The sequence below is a fragment of the Porcisia hertigi genome, chromosome 27 (assembly GCF_017918235.1).
Source record: "Porcisia hertigi strain C119 chromosome 27, whole genome shotgun sequence".
Lineage (NCBI taxonomy): Eukaryota > Euglenozoa > Kinetoplastea > Trypanosomatida > Trypanosomatidae > Porcisia > Porcisia hertigi.
This window is the reverse complement of record NC_090586.1, coordinates 299442-312978: the sequence shown is the minus strand read 5'-3', so window position 1 is coordinate 312978 and position 13537 is coordinate 299442. Positions and strand designations below refer to the sequence as shown.

General features: G+C 54.6%; 4 protein-coding genes across 4 annotated transcripts; all 4 read right to left on the bottom strand.

Annotated features, from left to right (window-relative positions):
• Nucleotides 1-1823: 1823 nt before the first annotated feature.
• Nucleotides 1824-2114, bottom strand: JKF63_03243 (uncharacterized protein; the record flags this gene model as incomplete). The annotated part of the gene is made up of 1 exon (XM_067899263.1): nucleotides 1824-2114. The coding sequence occupies one exon, from the start codon at nucleotides 2112-2114 to the stop codon at nucleotides 1824-1826; it is 291 nt and encodes a 96-aa protein (XP_067756053.1).
• An 881-nt stretch (nucleotides 2115-2995) lies between these two features.
• JKF63_03242 (uncharacterized protein) lies at nucleotides 2996-4054 on the bottom strand (the record flags this gene model as incomplete). The annotated part of the gene is made up of 1 exon (XM_067899262.1): nucleotides 2996-4054. The coding sequence occupies one exon, from the start codon at nucleotides 4052-4054 to the stop codon at nucleotides 2996-2998; it is 1059 nt and encodes a 352-aa protein (XP_067756052.1).
• A 1311-nt stretch (nucleotides 4055-5365) lies between these two features.
• On the bottom strand, nucleotides 5366-8059 carry JKF63_03241 (uncharacterized protein; the record flags this gene model as incomplete). The annotated part of the gene is made up of 1 exon (XM_067899261.1): nucleotides 5366-8059. One exon carries the CDS (start codon nucleotides 8057-8059, stop codon nucleotides 5366-5368), a length of 2694 nt encoding a protein of 897 aa, XP_067756051.1.
• A 2726-nt stretch (nucleotides 8060-10785) lies between these two features.
• Nucleotides 10786-11748, bottom strand: JKF63_03240 (uncharacterized protein; the record flags this gene model as incomplete). Its single annotated transcript, XM_067899260.1, has 1 exon — nucleotides 10786-11748. The coding sequence occupies one exon, from the start codon at nucleotides 11746-11748 to the stop codon at nucleotides 10786-10788; it is 963 nt and encodes a 320-aa protein (XP_067756050.1).
• Between the last annotated feature and the right edge of the window lie 1789 nt (nucleotides 11749-13537).

Here is a 13537-nt window from a genome sequence, read left to right as displayed (position 1 = left end):
GAGAAACTCGCTATCCGCAACTAGAGCCGTAGTGTGGCGCGCTTGAGTGGTGTAGGGCGGCAGAGGAGAGCTATTCGTGTTAATGGTGTGTTGAGGGTAGCACACATGTTTGTGATACACTGCCCAACTGTGAATGTCGTGCAATAGGGGGGGGGGTAAGCGCGGCACGGAGATGCGAGTTAACCAGAGAGCAAGAGAGAGAGAGGAACAAGAAGGAGGAGAAAGGTTAGTGAAAATCCCTATTTATTACCTGTCCCTCGACATCCAGTGGACTAGTACAAAGGTGTTGAGCAAGAGTGAGTAACACACTCCGTGCTCTACATGCTCAGGCGGAGGTTAATGTACAGGCTCTGCAATATATCCATCTCCGAACATCTCACCCCAACGACACGAGGAGGAGGCCTCCCATTGTACAACAGAGCAGTGAAGCAGTCGCGTAGTTGCGATAATCACTGCAAAACGGTACCCCCTCCCTTTGCCGAAAAAAAAAGTGCGCTAATGGCGCGTGTGTTTGGTGCAAAATCTACCGTTTTCCTTCCCCGATGCAGGGGATATGCATCGATACACTCATCTATATATATATATATATATATGAGGCCAGCGAATACCCACTCCACTCATTGTCGGGAGGCCATCGTCGTCTTCGTCTAGACTTTCAGCAGAAGTCTGTTATGCATGTTGATGGCGTCACCGGTGCTGAGGCGGATTCTCGTGCGCATAGGCGCGTACCTTTGTCGCTTTTAGGCGTTTCCACAAGGGTAAAGGCACAGGCCAATCATCACCGCCATCGGGGTTTGGTTTTGTGTTTTTTTTATTTTGCCGTGGAGAGACTCCCCCTACTCTTCCATTTGAGCACTTCGCAATAAGCAGACCGTAGACTCGAGCTACTACTGCCACCAAGAGGTGAAGACTGGCTTTCTCTGGCTCTTCCCCCGTGTTGCCCCAGTAACAAAGAATCGGCTATACACTTTTTTTCTTCCATTCTCGATCCACCGTTTTCCCCGCAGTGGAGAGAATGCCCATTTGAGAGTCGCGCTCATGTCAGAGAGAGATCAAACGCCTGTCCGCTTCGACATGGACTACTTTTGCGTTGGTGGAGGGGGGACATTCCCCAAAGACATCCGACCAACGAGTATTCCTTTTAGGTTAGGCACTGTATTGTGTGGCGAACGGAGGGAGGGAGGGAGTGGGAATCGCATCGAGCATGGATATGTGCGCTGGAGCTGGAGTGAGGCGAGTGTGAACGAAATGGGGGAGGGGGGTGCGTGGAGGGGGTAGGAAGCGAGTTCTTTGCGTCACGGAACCGCATGCTGATACTCCCTTCCTGGACCCCTGAGAACGATTGCTTTCATCGCGACAGCAAATAACTACCGAGACTGTCAGCGTGGCAACACGTAAACTTTCCTGGGGATTTTCATTTTTTAGTACCTCCAACGCTGTCAATGGAACCATGTATATATATATATATATATAGATATAGATAAATATATGTGTATAGATAATACTTGGAGACGGTGTGTGTGTGTGTGTGTGTACATGTGACTGAGTTGAGGGAGCGGTAAATGGTGGCTTTTTAGTGTTTCCGTACGTTCTTTCCCTCCCCCACTTTTACAGAAAAACGTTTTTCTTCCCTTCTCCAGTCCTCCTTTGTCCGTCGATCCTCAAGATTATCCAGTGACCTTTTTGATTTGAGAGAAAAATATATGTTTCTTTAGGGGAGGCCTTGCGACAAAACCTTGCGCTTCGGCCACGATCGGGCACTCCGCAGGGGGGGGGAGCACTTCGACACACACACACACACACACACTTGTTTCTTTCCGCGTTTACGCAAGCTTCTTGGCCAGCACACCGCTCTTCTCGATACTCTGGAGGTCGCTGCACCCGCCAATGAAATCGCCATCGATGAAGATCGCTGGCACTGTTTCGTGGTTGTACGTCTTCAAAATTTGAGCTCGCAGGTCCTCACCATTCGGCAGTTCGTCGCATTCGTACACTTTCAAGTCCTTCACAAGCGGCTTGAGGATGTCCTTTGCGCGAACGCAGAAAGGGCAATGCACCCAGGAGAACATTACGACCTTGTTCTGTCGGATGAGCTCGGCGACGGTAGCGGACATGATTGTAGAGACGGGGGTGGGGAAGGAGAGGGTGGAAGAAAGCTCCGCTAAACAAAAAGAAGATGAGATGAGGAAGTTCGGGGTGGGGGGGGGGGGGGGCACAAGCTGATGAGCGGCGGCGCTGGTGTGGATCGTTTTGGCAAGGATTTATAGAGGCGTGACACACATTAAAAGAGGCAGGATGAACCCGTGTACGAGAAAGAGGGGGGGGGGTCCGGGGTAGAGTAGCGAAAGGGGAAGAGGAAAAACAAAGATGATACCGGTGTCCCTGCACGAATACAGGCAGGATGATGTCCAGTGGGCACAAAGTACAACGCGAAGAGCAGCGTGGCACGAACAAGCCGACAGGGAAAAGCAAAAATACATGAGGAGGTGTGGCGCGCATCTGCCTCAGATCGGAGTCACCCCGAAGGCAGGAGAACGGTGACATCCCGCACCGTCTCTCTCCAGTTGTCCAGCTATCCATGGTTTCGGGGTGTCCCTTTATTTTTCATGTTTACTGTTGTGTCTTAGTAAAAAATGTGGCACAGCAGAGAGCAAGGAAAAAATGGCTCGCGATGATGTAGTGCCGTACAAAGAGCACCGACGAAGCGTTTCTCCACACACACGAAACCCTTTCCCTCTCATGAGCGGCGTTGGCGCCACTTCCTCCCCTCTCCCCTCCCCTACCCCCCCCCCGCCGGAATAAAGAACAAGCACAGCATACTCCATCGCCAAGGCGCAGACTATATGCCGGCACTTGCCTGAAAAGAGATGCACATCACCGCTGCATCACCTCAACATACACACGCACACAGACTCCTCGGAGAACGTGAGAAGAGGGTGGAGGGGGTAAAGGAGGGTAGAGGGTGAGGGTGAGGTGCGACCGTGTTTCCATGCTCTCAGATGGATACGTGGCGATGTAAAAACGTGTCGAGTGTGACCGCCCCCTCGAATTTGTCGCGTAGCAGGCGAAGCGTCTCCTCCTTCCCGTGCACGTCGTTTTCGCGCAGGTAAACCATGTCGAAGACACACGGCTCTGCATCACGGTAGACACACTCGAAAAGTGTGTGCAGAACACAAAGTACCTCCTGGGTACTCAGATCAGTGTGATTGAGATGGACTCGTCGAAGCGTCGAGGAGAGGTGTGAGGTCAGTGTTCGGAACGCGTCACACCAGGCGGCCTCGGAGGGGTGGCCGTAGGCAGTCTCGCATGCGTGCCTGCCTAGTGGATTGTTTGTGAGGCCCAGCGTCTCCAGTTGTGAAGGCAGATTGCGCCCATCCTGTGGTTGGACAGCGCCCGCCAGGAGGAGCAGGCCGGCGGAGGTGATCTTGTTTGATGCAAGCAGGAGACGACGAAGACTGCGAAGATGTCCTAGAAGATTGCTACAAAGCAACTGCAGTCCCGCATCTCCCAGTTCGTTGCACTCAAGGTCCAGCGTTGCTAGGCATACGGGCCCTGGGGTCGACACGGTTCGTGCTATAGAATTCCACAGCCGTTGCGGGGAGAGGATGATGTTAGGAAGCGAAACGCTGCCTGTCGCGCCCCGGTCGTCGGGACAGAGATGCCGTGCACGCAACCCGCAGTGACGCATTTCGAATCCTGCAACGAACCCCAAGGCGGACTTTACCGACCAAGCAGCTGACTGATCTTCGCTGTTGTCTTGTTGTGCCCCTGCTTCGCTTTCGAGATGGTGCAAAACAGATAACAGTGTAGTCAAGACGATCGAGGGCCACTCTTCGCCCTGTGATGGGGGTTGCCCGCTCAGTTGTCGAGGAACGGCGTCGGTGGTCTCGCGATGCCGTTTGCGGTCCTTCGTCGCCACCTTCGACTGGAGCTGCGCGCCATTCACCTTGAGAATGAAGCCGGATAACCTCGAGTTTCGCTGGGTAAGTCGGTGATACTTATCCACGTCGAGGCGCAGTGAGGCGAGTAGAGCGTCGTGTAGTTGAGCCTCCATATCTACAGAGAAGAAAATGAGGAAGGGGGCGTGGGTGTGCAGTCGTGCCAATGGAGAGAGAGAGGGGGGGGGGCAAATATGTAAAGGCCCAACCCCCCTCCCCCAATACCCAACAACATTCACTACAAGGGAGCGAAGCGACAGTGCAAAAAGGGGGAAGGGCGGCGTGATATGCCCTGCCTCACTCCCTAGACAGACCAGCGAGGCACATCTCTTCGCCAGGCCCTAAACAATCACGTGAGTGATTTTCTGCTTGTTTCTCCTCTTCTGCTGTTCCGTTCTCTCTTTCTCTCTCACCCTTCCTACGCCGGTGACAGAAAAAAAAATTACACAGGTAGACATATATAAAAATATTGTTAGTGTTCTGTGATGTGTGGTTTTAAAGCTTTTCCGTTTCACAGGACGAAGGTGCAGCATATGTCTGGGATCAAACAAGCCCACGGGCCCGCAATCAGGGGGGAAGGGGAGGGGGGCGGGGGGCGGGGGGGTTTCACCGTCGTTCCCATGCGGACGTCTTCGAGATCCCCATTGGCGGGAGAAAACGCTGAGCGACTACTCCGCTACTTGTCGTAGCGGGGTACCAGAGAAACCGTAGTGTGTGGTCCCTCCACCACCCAAAACGGAAACCAGGGAGTGGCACAAGTCACCTTCATAGCTGTTCGTTACACCGACACACACACACACACACGCTCACAGGCACGGGCACGGTCATTCTCTCATGCACACACAAAAAAAAAGCGCTTAAAGCCGACACCACCACCAATCAGTGAGCATCAATCAGGCAGCGCACCCGTGGTCCTCTCATCCCTCATGCCCCCTAGAGGTGCACGAGGGGGGGGGGAGAACGATAGAGAAAATGAGATGAAAGATTCGCACTAAAAAGCGCTGGGCAAGAAAACAAAACAGGGCTCCTTGAGCCGTGCCCAAGGACAGCACTTCAATAGCTTGTGACGCGCTGCCCCCACCACAGCGTGGGAGAAAACGCTATACCGCATATCCTCGAACCTCTCCCCTCCAGAGGGAGGGTCGAGGATAGGGGTAGAGAGAGAGAACGAGAACGCTAAACCAAAGCCCAACGACTCAATAGTTCCACTGCGTTCCCACAGATTATGGGAGAAGGAGGTGGATACACATACACACACAGAGGGTGGAGACAAAATCAACGCGAGACGGAAAAGGGCTCTGAGGCACGATTAATGACAGTGCAATGTTGATCCTATAAATCTCCTGTACGTACACAAGGGAAGAACAGTGGCTGCCCATACCTACGGCCCCCTCCCCTCCCGCTCCCTTTCCGACACACTGGCGCGGTTAGTCGTCCTCATCGCGGTATTCCACCACTGGCCGATAACGGCGACAACGGCGCGGTGGCAGGAGCTTTCGGTAGTGCTCTGTGTTGCCCTCCGTCACCTCCGTGCTGTTCATGCTAATCCCAGAGCGCCGCATGACCTCCTCAACGCAAACGCCTTCGTACGCCTCGGAATCCTCCGACTCCTCTGTTTCCTCCTCCTCATCCTCCTCATCCTCCTCCTCATCCTCCATGAATTTCTCACAGACCGCGACGTAGTTTATTGTGGATGCTGCGTAAACCATTGTCGGCGCCTCGATACATAAACCAACAGTGATCCCAACGCAGACCCCGAACATACGGTAGCCAAGGAGCTCACCCAAAACGAAGGCGAGCGGAATGCCAACCCCCCAGAGGCTCGTGAGGAGGATCACCGCGCCGAGGTGATTCTTTCCCATGCCGCTGAAGATGCCCTGAAAGGTAAACTGCACCGCATCGCAGACGTGAAAGACGGGAAGGAGATAGAGCACCTCGCGTGCCAGTGCGAGTGTCTTGCCATGCGTGCCAAAGAGCGACATCAATTGATCAAAGATGATGAATAGCACCGCGGAATCGATAACGCCCAGCACAAATGCGATAACGATCGACACCAGGACAAAGCGCCTCGCACTCACCGGCTGGTAGGCGCCGATGCAGCGACCGATGTTTGCGCAGGCACTGGCGCTGAGACCACCTGAGAAAGAGGCAAAGATGAAGAGACAGTTCATAATGCCGGACCAAGCCGCGCCGTCCATCTCGCCGAAACGCGCACACATGAGGACCGTGATGTCAAATGATGAAGCCTCGGCGGCTACAAAGATGGCGCTGGGGATGGCCAGTTTCATGTACTCCTTGACATCGGGCCAGTGCAGTGCCTCTGCGATGCGCCACTTCCCCAGTGTGATGCGCGTTTCAGGTTTCAGTATGGTGATGATCATCACCAGCGCAAGTTGAAACCACGCCGTGATGGCCATCCCCACCATTGTGTACCGGACCCCCATAGGAGTCAGCTTTGCTTGCAGAAATGGGGTGATCATGACGCCGGCAGTGAGGGCGATCATTGGGATGTGCGGTTGCATCTGGTTGTTGAGGAACTTGTTCATGGCAATGAACAGCACCATCGGGACGAGGTAGAGCGGTGAGTACGTGAGGAAATCCCCCGCCTCCTTCGCCAACAACTCGCCGTAGAGGGGCACAAGAATGCCACCCAGAAAGTAGATGGAGGTGCAGAGCGGAAACAACATGATGAGGTTGATGAAGGCACCGCGCTGCAGCACCAGTCCCATCTCTGTGCTCAATGGGTTTCGCCCGTACTCGTGCGAGCAAAGTGTGTCGAGCGCAAAGGTCAATCCAATCATTGGGTACGTGATCAGGATACTGATCAGAAAGTATCCAACCGACGCACCAGTCAGCTGACGTGGACCGAGATAGCTACCGACGAAGGCCAGAGGTATGACGGACATGGAGAAGGTGAAACAAATAGATACAGCGGCTGGCGCTGCCAGGTAGAGGAGGTCCATCACGGCGCCACACCAGGAGATGCTGTCCCGCGACGCGAAGATGTCCTCCTCGCTTTCTCCAATGTCCGTTTCACTCTCGGTGGACGCTTTCTCCACGGCATCGGAGATGAAAATGCCGGACTTTACTCGTGCTGGCGACTCGATCCTTTTGCTCGTCGCAAGCACCAACGGTGAATGGTCGGGGACCGGTATGACTCCACTACCACACAGGACCTCTCGTGCATTGGAGAAGGAGCCGCTTGGCAACCGAACCTTGCGCTCCTCAAAGGCGCGCAGAGCGCGTACAGCGCGGGAGATCGTGGTGGGAGACAGTGGCACCCGCCTCTTCTGTGAAGCACTGCGATCACGCATGAGCTGCACCGCCAGCAGGTCCGGTGAAGAGTCATTCAACGCCATGGTGGCCCGCTGCGTCTCTAATGGATCGCCCACACGGACGGTCGTTGAAAGTTTTGAGACAGTGTTCTTCACGACCCTGCAGTGATGCTCCTCCCCGAGGCGAGCGCCGGCGCTCATCGCGCGACGCGGCAGCATAATCGGCTCCTTAGTGAAGCACAGTCTGTCTTCAGGCACCGGAGTGTCAATGCAAATGTCCTCGCTCCCGGGCAGATCCGGGATCGCAGACGGGGACACGCTCGTCTTCATGGCAGACGAGGCTGGGACGGCATCGAGGAAGACAGGGGGCACCTGCTTGGCTGCGGCTGATGTGTTCCGGGAAACCGAGGGATGCGCCACTACGGCCGCACACGACGGTCGGTTCGTAGCCATTTGCTGCGCCCTGTTGGGCACAGTGAAGACAGCTCCGTGTGCCGAGGTGAAGCTGCCATGGAAAAAGTTCTTCCGCGCCTTCTCAGCCAGCCGAGCCGATTGCTGACCTACAGTGAGCTGTCGTGGTTGTTTGCGATAGCACACTATACGCGTGAAGGGCACAGGCATGGAGGAAGACCGCAGTAAAACTCTTCGGCTGTCCTGGATTGTGCCGTAGTTGAATAATTGATGGGTGTGCACCTGACGTCGATTCACCGACCTCTCCCGAACTTGAGGAACCGCCGGAGTGAAGAGTAACGGGGCTTCGGCTGCCCTGACAGAGAATGTGGGCATCGTGGCATCGCCACGCTCTCGCCCCGTTTGCCACTTGTTCAGACCATTTGAGGAACTCATTACTACAAAATACACGTCCGCTCTTGACCGTCTCGTTTGCGTGGGGAGGGGAAAGGGGGGGGGGTCCCCTGTGTGACTATCTCAGGGTGTAAAGCCTGAGCAGTACCTTGTGTTTTTCTCCCCTTGCTCTTTCCTCTGGTCAGCGGCGCTGAAGGGCTGAGTGGCACGAGGAGGAGAAAGGGGAGAGGGGAAGGAGTTACCTAAGCTCAATTAAACAATGGGTGTCACACGTAGGCCACAACAGAAAGGGAGGAGACACACGACCGCACCCAAAGAGGTGGTGTGTGTGTGGGGAGGGGAGGGGGGCGGCGGAAGATAAGCTCAGAGATACGGAGTAGTACTCGATCGCAACGGAGACAAAAGTGTGACGAAATGCACCACTCGCAGGTGTTAGTCAACAAAGATTTTTTACCCCCCGCCCCCTCTCCCGCCCACCCCCTCAAAAAAAAAAGGAGGAAAAGGATGGACGGGCGCCACAACGATGAGACCAGCTCGCGGTGAAGAAGCGGCGCAAAAGAGAGAGAGGAACACTTGACAGGAAAAGACTAACAATGTTTACACCCGCATACGAGCGGGCACGCTCACACGCTCACACACACAGCCCCCCAAAAGGGGGCCTCTCTGGCAAGCTGACGGGTGGTGATGGGACCAGGAGGAGTTAGCAATGCGGGGGAGAGGAGAGGGAGAGGGGGGCGCTGCGCCTCTCGGCGTGACCAGTGGTACAAGCGAAGATGCAAACTAGAAGTCACACACTGAAAGAAAAAAGAAAACCTGCGCTGCGAGGTAAGGCAAGGCGAAGGGAGCGGAAAGGAATAGGCAAGCGGGCGCACCAGAAGAGTGCGCAAAGCCTACAGTTTGTACGCAGATGCGAGACGGTACGTACCCAGTAAGAGGGGCTCCGAAATATATATATGGTACAAACAATGAGACACCCGAAAAAGCCCCAGAAACGGCCGCCCAAGGAGGGGGTTGTGTAACCAAAGTGAGGCTGACTCTTTTCCTCTCTTAGGACGCTTACGGCCGGCTTCCCTCCAATACACGCGACTCACGAGCACCTCTGTTGAGGGTATCCTAGTCGGTGTCTAGCGTAAAGCACGAGAGAGCCTAGACGGTTTGTGCCTTCCCTTGTCATTTACAGTGTCTCGAAATGATATTGCCTGTTGTGGGAACATGAGGAAAAAACGCAGCGATTGTTGCAGAGACGCAGGCGGCTTGATAGGTAAGGCCCCTCCTTGCACCCCCATCCCCTTCTTTGCAAAAGAAAAAAAAGGACAGGGTGAGGCTGATGCAAATGAGAGAAGTCGTCGAGCAGGGGCAGAGATGTACGACTCCCTTTGTCAGCCACCGCCAGGGAAAGCGCACGCTGAAAAAAAAAAAACAAATTTTAAAAAGCGGGGAAGCGAAAACGAACAAATAAATACCGATCCAATATGAAAAAAAAAGGGGAGTGGGCACCTGAGCACGCCCGTACGAATATACACGTCGACAGATGATGTAACACGTCTGTGCGTCCGTGCAGCGAGTTTGACAATGGAGGGGAGATGTGAGTTCTACTGTGCTGAGATCAGGATGAAGCGGTGAGGAGAGATGGAAGGGAGGAGAGGGGGGGCATAGTTTGGTCGGTGAATTTGAGACGATTTGGCAGCGTGATTGGGGCATCGATGCGGCGCGTAAAAACACAAACCTACAAGAGGCCCGAAAAGGCCGTCCCGGCTGAGGGGAAGGTGAGGGATGGGGGGGGGGGGGAGGGAGATCGAGGGCAGAAAAGAGAGGGGGTGGCGAGACGGATACCTGTCTGGAATTCGTGGGTTCTTGAAGGACTTCAGCAACCGGAAACGAAAGAGGGGGGAGGGGGGCGGCGTCGTGCAACACAGGAGCGTCCCGGTGACTTTTAGCTGGAGGTCCCCCTTCCTCTACAGACGAGAAGGAAACTTGACAAGGCCCGTACAATCGCAAGTGTGGGGCCAGAACTCATGGCGGTATGGATGAAGGCATGGATTAGTTGTCTGAGTGCTCACGTCTCTGTTCATCATCGCGACACAAGCACGCGTGCACTGAGGGGCTTCACTGGAAAAGAAAGAGAGACTGCAGAGGCTCTTCGTCCTGCCCTTCAAGAAGGTGTGCTCTCTTTCCAAGTACATCACCAAACACATCAGAAGGCGCAGGAGAGGTCAAAGGAGCGATGAGTGCAAACAAGGGAGATTAAATAGCCACGTGCATCGTTGGGGTGCAACGGGACTCAAAAGATTGGGTAAGCGGTGGGACAAAGAGTCGTCATGTGGAGCTGAATGTGTACATAAATACACGCACACACACGCACACGCACACATACATAATACATCCCTGCGTTTGTAAATAGGGAATCGTAAAGGTGGTTGGCCTGGCGATTCAGAGGAAGGAAAGGGCCACGCCGAGGATGGCAGCCTGCAGAATACAGAACACGCGAGAGGAAAACGGTAGTGTGCGCACTCGAGTTTCTCAAAGCAGACGCCGCTCATAGCCAACCCGCGATGAGACCAGGGCTGGGTCAGTGCAAGAGTAGGAGGGGGGAGAGAGAGAGAGAGAGAGCACGCACAGACACACGTGCGGCGGCAACGGCAACTACAAAGAATGTTGAAGCTCGTATCCTCCTTTGATGACGCTAGATTCCTCTCACGCCACCCCACTCACCCACCCCTCACACCCGCCGATCCGCGTTTTCCCTTCTCCTTTGCCCACTCCATGGTTCAGTGACTTGCCGCCCAGTTGGAAATGCCGTCCAGCAGTGCGCGTTCCTCGTCGAGCCGCGCGCACACGTCCACGTACGCCTCCCAGTCGAAGTCCTTGGGGGCGTACTGCCGAACCTTTCGCGGAAGATATCGCTTGTCAAATGCGTCATGGGTGTACTCCTCGTTGAAGCGCAGATAATACAAAAATAACAAAAACGCGTCGATGAGCGTAATGCCGTACGTGACCGGCTCCATGATGTCCCAGTCCAAATCGAAGTACGTGAGGCGGGAGATGATGGCAAGCTGAGCGCCGGCGTAGAACAAGGCACCACCCCACACCGTTCGGCGCCAGCGTGCCGCCCGTGCAATGGCGGGCTGTAGTTGATCCCGCATAGCCTTCTCCCTCCTGGTTAGCTCCGCGACGCGACGCTCTGCCTCTTCCAGCATGAAGTTGCTGCCGGACCCCGACCTCATTGAATGTGTGGTGGATGTCCCACCCCTGCTGCAGGTCATCGTCGATGCGCTGCGAATTTTATCCACTGTTTCGAGGTATAAGACCGGCCTCAGATGCACCACGCTTCCCCCGTCCAGCGCTACTACCACCCCCGCCGCCTGCAAATCGGCCAGGGCAGCATCCGGGTTTTTCACATGCGCAGCAGCGCAGAATTGGCAAAACTTGGCCCACGATATGATGATATGGTTTTCTCTGGAGTTCAGGTGCGCACCCAAGTCAATGCCGTCTAGCTCCGTGTGCTGCTGAAGCGCTTGACGCAAAAGAAGAAGCGGGGTGATGGCAGCAAAGTCGTGCGCCGAGAGCACCAACGACTCCGAAGTCGAGGTGTCGTCCGCGGCCTGTGGTGAGGAGTGCGGGCCAGCAGGCGTACTGAAACAGCGGCACCACTGGGGAAAAGGTGACGCCGAGCCCGCACTCAAAAAAAGCCTAAAATCGCGTCGGAGAACACCGCCCCTCATCGGTAGCATTGTGGCAGCCCCGATCCAGGGCGTGGCGGTATGCCGCGATGGATATAACGTCGACGCTTCAACGGTTGTGGCACGTTCCGTATCCGATAAAATAAACGCGTGGTGGGAGGGATGAGTACCGTTGAGATGGCGTGCAAAATATGAGGGGGCATCAAACAATAAGAACGATAAGTTCTGCGCAGCGGTGCAGGGAGAGAGGGCTCGCGGGAGCGGTGACTCCTACTGCACTGTGCAAGATAACGGACGCGGATGTGCAACAGGGACACAGGAGAGGAGGAGCAAGGGATGGGCAATTTTAGCATTGTGGAAACACCATCTCATCGTTGACCAGGGCGAGTGGGTGTCCCTCGTTCCCAGTCTGAAGTGACGCGGTTATCGACGTGCACCACGCATGTGTGTGTGTGTGTGTGTGTGTGGAGAGAGAGTGAAAAGGGGATACATAAATCGATAGAACGCCAACTCCGCAGAAGGATCCGGTGTGTAGCTGTGTGTGCGAGGGCAGGGAGGAAGAATCGGAAGGAGGGCATCAGTGTCCTAGTATCCCTCCACAGCGTCACACGACAGAGATCTTTGCAGCAGGAAATGTGTGCGTTGGTCTCTCGCATGTCGTCCCACTAGCACAACAGCGTTTAGATGATGGCGGGGGACGATGGCTTTAGTAGGCCGCAGGCAACTCTCTCCTTTGCGAAGTGTCGTCAGAGGTGAACCGGTCATTACAAACCCTGCCCGTCCTCAGTCCTTTCCACCGCCGCCCCCTAATTAGAAAAAGGGAAAAGGAACCAACTTTGCGCGAGAAAAAGGACTGTGTGACACATATGCACACCCCATACCCCCACCCTCCACCCCAACCTCTGTAAGCACATGTACATAATACGAGGCTCGGACATGTTCGCAAATGAGCCAGATATATATAAAAAAAACGTACTGAATGCCGCGACTTACACGACATGGACATATATATATATATATATGTATATATATATGCCGGCTCACCAAGAGGCGCGGAGGGGGAGGGGGAGTGTTGTGTGGATACGCGAGGAAGGAAGGCAGAACAGAGGAAAAGAGAGAGATCTTCAGCATGGGCGATTTCTCAAGGAGAGCCGACACTGGCGCACATCCCTCCCCACCTTCCACCCACCCCACCCCCTCCTCTTCGGAGGGAGGGGAGGGAGAGGGCATAGAGCGAGAGCGGAGAATGTGATCCAAAGAGAGGGAGGGAGGGAGTGGCAATTGGAAAAAAAAAGCTACATGAGTGGGAGAAGCAGAAAAAGACACGAAAAGAGAGAGACTAAAAAAAACTTTTTGAAAGGCATGCATTACTTTATGAGAGCCACCTCCCATTAATTCCTGACGGATGCCATGTAGAGATGTATCCTTCAATTGCCACGTACGTGTTCACCACAAACTTGCTCAGAACCGCGTGTATTCCACAAAAAAAAAACAAAAGTGCAAAACGGAGAATGGAGAAAAAGGTGCGCTGCCCGGGGGGAAAGGGTAGGAGGGGCCAGAGAAAAAACGAGAGCAAACAGTAGCGTCAATACCTGCAGATACACACGTCTGAGAGGATGTGCTCATATGTACAGCAGTGTACAGAAGTGCCTCTAAACATGTGTGTTTCAATCTGCTAAGTCGCGTCGGTGCCTTCGAAAACACTGCGCCATGCGCGTATGCACTCTACGCTACCCATGAGAAAAGGTGCAGATACCCAACATCTTACGTGGAACCCCGACAGGGGTGTGTGTGGCACAGGGAATGAGGTACCAAGAGAAAAGGGGGAGGGGGAGGGAGA